The 9,789-nt window shown below is 39.3% G+C and overlaps 1 protein-coding gene across 3 annotated transcripts; it reads left to right on the top strand.

Annotated features, from left to right (window-relative positions):
- Positions 1–22: 22 nt before the first annotated feature.
- ZUP1 (zinc finger containing ubiquitin peptidase 1) lies at positions 23–9,251 on the top strand. 3 transcript variants are annotated; one of them, XM_041424005.1, is made up of 9 exons: positions 23–363; positions 1,832–1,948; positions 2,881–2,990; positions 3,744–3,912; positions 5,489–5,677; positions 5,990–6,158; positions 6,794–6,945; positions 7,353–7,501; positions 8,539–9,251. In XM_041424005.1, the coding sequence occupies exons 1-9, from the start codon at positions 69–71 to the stop codon at positions 8,584–8,586; spliced, it is 1,398 nt and encodes a 465-aa protein (XP_041279939.1). In that variant the 5' UTR covers positions 23–68; the 3' UTR covers positions 8,587–9,251. The 3 variants fall into 3 exon arrangements, with proteins under 3 accessions (XP_041279939.1, XP_041279938.1, XP_041279940.1); XM_041424004.1 differs by having other exon boundaries at positions 7,284–7,501; XM_041424006.1 differs by having other exon boundaries at positions 341–449; positions 7,284–7,501.
- The last annotated feature ends 538 nt before the right edge of the window (positions 9,252–9,789 follow it).

The following is a 9,789-nucleotide window of genomic DNA, read 5'->3' as shown; positions in this document are numbered from 1 at the left end:
GCGGGAAGCGCGCGCGCGGGAAGGCGCTGAGGGGGCCGCTCGTCCGTGTCCGCGGCGCCGCCGCCGCCATGGTGCTGTGCGACGTGTGCGGCCGGGCCCTGCCCTCCGAGGCGGCGGCCGGGCGGCACCCGCGGCGCCCGTCCCTGTGCCGCCGCCAGCCCCGCTGCCCGCTCTGCGCCGCCGCCGTGGGCTGCGACGAGCTCCGGCGGCACATGGAGACGGCCCACCCGGAGCAGGGCCCGCCCGGCCGCCGCAGCCCCGGGGCGCCGGCCGAGTGCCCGTTCTGCGGGGAGGCGGCGGGGCGGGAGCTGGAGGAGCACGTCAGGGCGCGGCACGGGCACCTGCTGGGCGCCCCGGGCACGGGTGGGTCTGTCCGCGGGGATCGGGGGTGGCAACGGAGAGCCGGCCGGGGGATAAAGTTGCGACAAAGGAAGTAGTTATGTATTTAGGTACTGTAGTTTATTCTGGGTGTGGTCAGAATTTTATTTTAACTAACTGGCCGAGTGCTGGTAGTTATTTCAGAAACTTAAAGGTGGCATCTCTGCTGGTGGGTAATAGCCTTTGAAAAGTAGCATTTGGAATGTAACAAGCTACGTGCATTGACTAGATAAACGGTGTTTCGGATGCAAAATGTGCCGGTACAGTCAACCACCCTGCAAAATCTGTCATTAAAATGTTTTTCGTAACAAACCCCCCCACCAAGAACACACCCACCCCACTCGCAGGTCGTAGCATTGAACAACATTTTACTTCCATGTGTGCAAATAATGCAGAGCTTGAATAATTTACTTGCCTGCATGCCAGTTTCTGCTTTAAAAATAGTTGTATTAAGGTGTTTTGGTTTTTTATGTATTTAACAGGTTTCAGAAGACTGTATTTTGCAGTGTTATTTTAAATGCTTGTGGTGAATTTAGGTGATTATACCACCAAGTTTTCCTCCAACCCATCATAAACATTTAGCTGGGATAAATGCCTTAAAGAAACTGCTAACACAGGATGTCAGTTCTTGTGTTTTGTGAAGCGAGGAAGGTGCAGATAAATCCTAGGGACTTGCAGTAAAGATGGAGTCAGGCATTTGTCTGTGGTTCCCAGTGACAGAACAACGGGCAGTGGGCACAAGTCACAGTATGAGGAATGCTATTTGAATGCAAGAACACTTATTTTTACTGTGAAAGTGGTTAAACACTAGAACATGTTCCTCTGGGGAATTTGTGAGGAGTCTATACTTGGAATTATTCAAAAAGTGGCTGGGAAAAGCTGTGTGTAACTTAACCTATTTAATGTCACCATTCTACCAGGGACTAGATGATCTCCAGAAATCCTTTTGAACTTTACATATACTATGTGATACCCTCGATAATAATCCTAAAACTGCAAGAAGAACAGTATTTGAGGAGATGTGGGAAGCCCAACAAAATAAGAATGACAGCACATTTTATTCTATCAGGCCAATAGTTGCCGTGTTATTACATGAACGTTAAATTTTTCTGTTAGCAGAACACATCCGCTTATTAATGGTTTGATATTTCAGACTAAGCATTTCTTGATACAAATATTATCATAGCAAATTGTGACCTGTAAGTTAAATGGGGAAAAACTTAATTGAAAGAAGGAAAGTATGTCTTCAATTTTTCATGTATTTAGATACAAATTCTTAAGTGGTGAAGAGAGCAACAGCTGTTTAGAATTTGCTGCCTTTCACTGGGGAATTTCAGTGGCAACACAAACTTCATTGCTGTGTATTTGTTTTAGATTGTATATCAGTTAGGGGATGATTCTAGCAAAGAACCACAGGAATTGCATCAATCAAGAAACTGAATTTCTTTTTCAGACACAGGGAATGGCGAACAGCTGTATGAGTGTCCTATGTGTAGTCTCACATGTACAAACATTCAGATTCTTGAAGAACACGTGGATTTACACTTAGAGGAACATAACTTTTCAGAAGGTATGTGAAAGGGTGCAGGCTTAATAATACTTGAAAGCATTTGCAGATACTTGCATGTTGTAGTGTAGAATCTCACTTGAAATGAAAAAAAATATTTCTGTATTTAAAGGGAATTTGGACACATGTATAATGAAGTTAACATAGCTAAGGTCCTGTCACTTTCCCAAGTGCTCTACTTAATTACCAGGCTAATAAGGAAATCTTTGTCTATGCATGGTTGCTAAGTAACTGAATGCATGCTAGCCAAAGGAAAAACTTGGAGCAAGACATGTTTAAAAGACAACAGTAATATATATTTGTTTTTCTAACTCTATAGAAGGTTTACATAAACGGAGTTTACAGTGGTACGTTCCACTGTGATGAGTTCAGAATTTATAGCTTATGAAAACTTCATTTTTTTCTCAATTCATTTCTGCAAATACTTTGTTGATTCATTAGTCATAGCGTTAAAGTAAAAAATCAAAATTAATTTTATTTTATAACATGGCTAAGCGAATCTTGGCGAATTCCCTATTCAGTTCTCTGATTGTAAATTTTTGTCACTTCACTGTGAGACTGCTAGCAATGGTCCTAGATGCTACTAAGTTGTATTAAAGGAACTGAGACTTCTTGCTAACAGTGAAGTGAAACACAGTAAACAAAAAGTGTCTTCTCAGTGCTACAGGTAGGTGCATTATTTGCCAAGTAATTTCTCCAGTAACTGCATGAACTTTGTCCAAGTCAAGAGACTGAGTCTTGGTAGACTGAATGCAGTCAGTCCTGTTCAGCATTCATTGCTAGTAGCTCAAAATAATGCAGGGTGCATCTCTGAAAATTAATGCCCAATTGTGTTTATGTATGTCTGCTTAGAAAGGAATCTCTAAAAATTAAACTCAAACCATTACTATCCTCCTGACCAAGTCACCTCACTTTGAAATGTTGTCCTGGGGTAGGTGGAAACATTAGAGATCTAGAGCTGGCTCAGCAGCTCCAGACTGAAGAAGATGAACGGCAGAGATCAGAAGAAGAGAAGCGAGAGAGGGAAGAATTTCAAAAGCTACAGGTACACTCTTGTTTCTAAATAGTAAACTTAAAAGCAGTTGTGCCTTGAGAAGCTGAGTATCTTGGAATTGTAATGTCCTGGAATGGTCATACCAGGTCAGACTGTGCAAGCCACACAGTCTACATTGAGATAATGGTGCAGGGATGGGTTGGAAGCAAAATCAGTCTCTTGGCAATGCTGATCCTGGCAGAGTGCTGGACGTGGCAGCCTTGAGCTACTTGGCTTTACAGCTTTGAGTGATGCTGGCTCAGGATGGGGTTGGCTGCTCCCTGTGCTTGCTGTTCTGCTCTCCCTCCACACCTGCTGCCTGTGCTCCAGCCAGCTCTTGTGCTCTGCCTCGCAGTGCAGCCTGGAGCATATTACTTGCCAGAGTGCCAAAGGCTCTGAGCATCCTGACTGTCCTTTACTGGAATACCATCACCTGCTCCAGGTCCTGCTTCCCTCTGTCTCCCATCTCACAGCCCTGGTAACTCACTTCCCACTCACACTACCTCCTTGCCAGACTGCCTCTGTGCCGATGGCTCTGCCAAGAGGGAGCAGTGGGATGTGTCTGCTCTTCCAGGTGTGGCTTTCCTGGTCCCATATTCATGTTCAAGAATAAAGCTTGGTCTTCAGCTCTAAAATAATTGTAATTCTGAAGTTTTTATGTCTCACAGTTTTTCAAAGTTACTGATAGTGATTTTGAGAAACCGCAGGGACAAAAGATGAATTTTAAAAATGTGATTTAAATCATGCACATTCCATCCCTAACAGAGACAGTATGGCTTGGATAATTCTGGTGGCTTCAAGCAGCAATTTCTAAACAATATGGAAAGAGAAGTTGATAGAGGAAGGATGCAGCCCTTTGAATATCATAAGAGAAAAGCTGACATGATGGAAAGTTTGGCTTCTGGTGTAGATGATGGGAGAACTAAGACATCAGGTAAAGATGTTGAAATTATACAACTAAAACTGTACTTTCTAGAGCTTAGATTGTATTGACGAAACCAATCTTTATATATAATTCTTTATATAATTCATTGTTTAATATTGGCTGTGTCCTAGTTCTAAGCATAATTTTCTAGATCAATCCAAATTGTTACAGTCCTAAAGTCTTAAATAAGGAAATTAAATCATATCTTGGTATATTTTTAATCTGTGTTCTAACTTGCAGGGTGTTTGTTTTGTTGTTTCGGTTTTTTTTTTCTGTGGAACTTGGAACCCAGTTGTCTGGTTAATAGATGTATTGTATGTATCAAAAGATGCACATGTCTTATCACAAGCTGTTGCCCTTGACTCCTGTGCTTGATTACTACTTAGTACTCATTGGTTCCTAATCCAGTGTAGCTGTTCAAATTTGCAGGATCTTTTTGTCTTGTGTCTCTTTTAATTGTTATATTGTGTAAGCTGGTTGCAGGTAAGCACAGTGTTCACCTCATTACAAAGCCCAAGAGAGGACTGGGAGGAGTAGACGTCTACTTGATACATCTTCTCTTAAGAGTTAAATGTTTTATGATTGGTGTAGAAACACAGGGCAGATGGGTCTTTGTGTCCCTTTCAAGAGGCTCCCTTGTCTTTCCAAGACCACAATTCAATCGTCTTTGAGCCTATTGCTAGTGGTTCTGGCTTACAAAATATCCACTTGGTTCTTGACAGCTAAAATAAAATGTCTTCTGTGAAACAGATTGCGTGGAAATAACACATTTAAAGATTTCATTCTTGGTAATGGTGTAGATTTCAGAGAGGTTCTTAGAAAATTATTTGTGGTGATTATGGAATAATTCTCTTCACAACATCATGGCTGTGAAAGGGCTTTGAGGGTTTACATATATGAATTGGAGAGAATATTCCCAAGCATATTTTTTCATGTAACAAAGGAGAACTTGGAATATCCTGCAAGAGGATTATTTCAAAATATTTACAGTAATTCTCAAGTTCTGTGACATTTCTGCCATTCCTTTTTTTTTTGTTGTTGGTTTTTTTTTTTTTTTCCCCTCTTAGTTTCGTCCTTTTTTTTTTTGTTGTTGTTGTTTTTTTTTTTTCCCCTCTTAGTTTCTCCAGGAAAAATAAGTTGGGGGGAATAAAAGGTTTACATAGTGTATGCATAAGTATTGCCATATTTTTAAGATGATATACTGGAGGTGGCAGGGGCATAGGAATGCTTTATTGGTGACCTACTTTTTCCATATCATTGTAATAGTTCCTTTGACTATCACAGTTCATAATTTAGTCCAAGCTGTTTAACTTCAAATAATTATTGTGTAGCAACAGTGAAAAAAATAGATTTAGTTTTGAAAGCTTCATAGCACATAAATTCATCAAAGTAAAGACCACTGAAATTAACTAGGGGCAATTTCCACTGCTTTTGTGATTTGGGCTCTAAATGTAATCAAGTTTTAAAATAAATTGTATTAATCTGTATCTGTTCCAAGTTGGGGAAGGAATCTTCTGGTAACATTTTACAGATACACCTTTTACAATACATTTTACAGATAAACTTCATATTTTGTCTTCTTTAGGAGTCATTGAAGCATTGTGCAAGCACTATCAGAGTGAGAACAAAGATGTGAGGCGTGTATGGCTTTCAGCAGGAGTAGATCACTTCCACTCATCTTTGGGTGACAGAGGCTGGGGTTGTGGTTACAGGAATTTCCAAATGCTCCTTTCCTCACTGTTGCAAAACAGCTTCTACAACGACTGCCTGAGAGGTATTAAACAAAATGCTGCTTGTTCCACGTACCTTGGATGACGACCTGCTGACTGATGTTTTGCCTTTTCATTTACACAGCAAGTCTTACAAGGTCAATGATACCTATTAAATGGTGGTTACACCACTGGAACTTAGTGTGGAAGTGTCAGAGGTGAATACTGGCAAGAAATGATGTGATTGAAGTTTTGCCTTTAGTTTTCTTGGTGCATCTTTGTAACATCAAATGCCTGTTATAAAAGAAGCTGAATAGTTTTAATTAATAGACTATTTCAGTCACTGTAACAACAATTCAAAAGCTTTTCTGTTCCAGATACTACACTAATTCCTAGTATTCCAAAGATTCAGTCCATGATTGAAGATGCCTGGAGAGAAGGTTTTGATCCTCATGGGGCATCTCACTTCAACAACAGATTACATGATTCCAAAGCATGGATAGGAGCATGTGAAATTTATTCACTGTTAACCAGTCTCAGGATAAAGTAAATATTGCTTTTTGTTGTGGTTGTTATTATTAACTGCTGATTTAAGTGCTGTACCTTTAAAGGTTAGAATTCCCAACTGTGTGACAACAAAGCCACCTTAGTGACTAAATTTAACCATATATAAACAAATCAGATTTAATGCAGCATGAAGCTGTATAACTGCTTACAGGTACATGTAACTGCTTATAGGAGGTACATAAACTGAGTAACTGCTTCGATCATTGAGACTTGATGCTGAATTATGCCACATATGCATAAATTAAAGCATTGATGAAGAACATAATTTCTCTGAAAGTTTCTTTTCAAGAAGAATCTAAATTTCAGCTATTTTCTATGGCTTTTAATTGGATTCTATAATGTATATGTGTAACATATTAAAAAAGTAGCATTAATTTTTGCAAGTTTCACAAGTTCTTGTTAGACTGAACAGAGCAGAGCACTTGTTTCTTATGTAATACATTTTCCAGTTTGTGACAGTATATGTTTCATTGCTTTGTAATTATGTGTCCCCTACTCCTGTATTGAAAAATAAGGAAGTTGTAAGGACCACTGGGTGCAGGAGGCAGGGACCCAGAGGTGAAAAGAAGCAACCTGCTTGAAATTTTGTTGTTTTCATTTTCAATGTTTTGTAGGTGCCAAATCATTGACTTTCACAAACCCACTGGCCCTATGGGTACACACCCTCGCTTGTTTGAGTGGATTTTGCATTACTATTCTACAGATAATGAAGGTGGTGCAAAGGTGGTATGTACTTCCAAACCACCTATCTACTTGCAACATCAAGGTCAGTGTCACAATGTGCTGGTTTCTTACTATTATCTATCTCTCTTTATAGGTACTGCAGTTCAGAGCAGCAATTTTTGTCCTTCTTCGTTGAATTGAAGGCTTGGTTTTATTTCCTGTAATTTTCCTATTTAGTAAGAGCAACATTAAAGTTTGTATTTTTATTGGATGGAAGAGCTGAATGTGATTGGGATCACAACTTTTTGACATGTAATCTTATAACTATCTTCTTAAATTTTGAGTAATGCCTTCCTTGATCTGAAAATTAGTCATAAGTTACAAGGTAGTAAATGGGATTTATGTGTTTCTAAACTACTGAAACTCTTGTTTTGATAATAGGCCACAGTCGTACTGTTGTTGGAATAGAAGAGAAGAACAAAAGCTTATGTTTGCTACTGTTTGACCCAGGGTGTTCTTCCCAACAAATGCAGAAACTCCTGAAACAAAACAGTGATGGAAGTGGTCTCAGACTACTTCGGAAATTTGTGGGTAGCCTAAAAGAAAAGCAGTATCAGATAGTGGCGGTAGATGGGGTGCTCTCTTTGGAAGAGAAAGCTGTAAGTATCTCAGAAAACAGTTTCTGTTTGTGAAAATTTAGGACCATCTGCATCTTTTCTTTAAATGCATATGCATATATGGTTGCATGGTGGATTTTTTGCATCTTTTCACTTTCCTTGATCTTTTTCTCTCCTGCTTTCTGCTTATATAATCCTGGGATATCAAAACCAATAACATTTTGCATATAAACGGATGTCACCTTGATCCAACTGACAACTTTTAGGTCTTGTATGAAGCTTTCAGCTGTTTGCAGACGTAAATTAAGCTTTTTTAAAATTTTCCATTTTCTTACAATGTTTTCTCCTAAATAACTGACTGTGAGCATGTAAGTTACTTACAAACACTCACAGTGCAAAATTACGTTCAGAGGTTTGAGCTGTTGAAATTTTTATAAATCCTATCCATGTGTTTGACTTTGGGGCATTTTACGTTTTTTAAGGCCTTAGAAGTTTTCAGCAGATTGGTTTTTTTTTCTTAAGCTTTTTCTTTCCTACACTAACAAATTGATTCTGAGGACCTATGTTCCAATTCTGTGGTGTCATATCAGCACTGTTCAGCATGTTCAAGCTTCAGGACACACTTCCATTTAAACTGTGAAATAACTGGCAATTGAATCACTTGCTCAGCTATATTTATATTTAATGTGTATGTTGAAATGAGGTATTGTCTTAAGTGTTTTCTGGCTCTGAACATGTCAGAAGTATCAGTAAAGTATGAACATCCTCTCCTCCTACTGGAAAAAGAAACCTTAAAATTCAGGACACGGTGTAAAAAAGGTGTTGTTTGGGATTTGGTGAGGGTGGTGGTGTTCATTTCATTTTGGTTTGCCACTTTTTTCTTCTTTTCAAAAATTTTATGTATGTTTAAAAGTATCAGTTGTTCAGAGTGTTGTCTTGGAAGCTCCCATTTAAGTAAGATGGAATGTGACCTGTAACACTCATTAAGATTACTAAATGCTAATTTGGAAGAAGCTCTTTGAAGTGCTGCTTTTGTTCATTAAAGTATTTTCTTTTCCTCTCTCCCCACCTATTTTTAGGCTCGCTGCCGTGCTTCTCAGGTCTTAACATCAGAGAAGATTCCTTAAAGGATACCTTTGTAACATGCTTCTGGAATTTTCTGGGTGCAAAGCATTAAACTTCTGGACTGTGACCCTAACCCAACAAATTTTAGACTTAAACTGTGTCTCCATAAATGCTTGGGAGCTCTGGGAATGCACAACACTGGAGAAAACCTGTAGTTTTTGTGTTCAGTCAAAAATCTGGCATCCTGATACAAACGTAACTCTAAAGTATTGTGGTCCTTATCTCACTAGAAAATGTGTAATTTTCTTAGTTGCTTAGAATTAGCAACGCCTACTGTCTTGTAGCAAATTATGCACCGTTGGTAATGAGCAGTGGAGAAAGATACTGTGGAGCTACTTCATTGGAATTCCTGGTCATGGTTTGCCTCTAAATGTGTTTATGTTGCCACTGTGACCAGTCTTCCGTTTCTTCAGGGTTCAGTCTGTTGCACCAGGGATTAATTTACTAGTAAACTTCTCTTCAATTTGCTGGCTTCTCTAGATGTATCATTTGAATTCATGTGCTTAGGAAGTGGATCAGTGTTGGCATTGGCTAAGAGGTCTAACAAAGCAGCGTCCAAAATATAGTGTGTGTGCTTTAGGTGCTGTGCAAGACAATTCTTGGGAGTAGAGGAAGAAAATATTCTTTTTGTACCATGAATTAATAAAATTATTATATTTTTTAAAAGTGTTTATTCTATCTTCACTTCATCCTTTTTTTTTTTTTAATTTCTGTTTTTTCTGTCTTTTATAATGTATATCCCAAAAGGACACTGCCTTTTGACTAGTGCCTTTGTTGTGCTGGGTTAATGCCATTTAAGAGACTGGAGCTGTCTGCTGAAACAAATGTCTTGGGTGTTTGAGGCACTTTACTGTACCTAGGATGTGCTGCTCTGGTTGAATGTGAGAGCCCTGCCCCTCCAGGAGGGGAGCTGAGGGCTGGGGGAGTGTGTTGCAGAGGCAGCACAGGGTGTTTTTGCTTTACCAGCTCTATCATGCATCCACCTATTGTAACTGGAGTTTAGATACATCCCTTTCATTTAGACTGCCTTCTATGTTGACACCTAAATACAGGTGTAAGAGCCTTAACTGCTTTCTCTCACGTTTCATGTGCTCTGGCAATAAGAATTTGTCATTTTTGGAAGCAGTGAAATGTGAACATATATAGATATTACAATCCATAAATCATTGATTTTTCTGAAATATGCATAAAATTTTTGAAATAGT

This window comes from Onychostruthus taczanowskii, unplaced genomic scaffold (assembly GCF_017590055.1).
Source record: "Onychostruthus taczanowskii isolate IOZ18803 unplaced genomic scaffold, ASM1759005v1 scaffold8, whole genome shotgun sequence".
In the NCBI taxonomy this organism is placed as follows: Eukaryota; Metazoa; Chordata; class Aves; order Passeriformes; family Passeridae; genus Onychostruthus; species Onychostruthus taczanowskii.
The sequence above is the reverse complement of the archived record's forward strand: the minus strand, read 5'-3'. Positions and strand labels throughout refer to the sequence as shown.

What these genes read in the sequence shown, in the direction of transcription:
- ZUP1 (XM_041424004.1), top strand. Translation starts at nt 69, where the DNA reads ATGGTGCTGTGCGACGTGTGCGGCCGGGCCCTGCCCTCCGAGGCGGCG. An exon ending in GGAACATAACTTTTCAGAAG is followed by an intron (nt 1,949 to 2,880) that starts GTATGTGAAAGG and finishes GTCCTGGGGTAG; the next exon opens with GTGGAAACATTAGAGATCTA. An exon ending in TATCTACTTGCAACATCAAG is followed by an intron (nt 6,946 to 7,283) that starts GTCAGTGTCACA and finishes TTTTGATAATAG; the next exon opens with GCCACAGTCGTACTGTTGTT.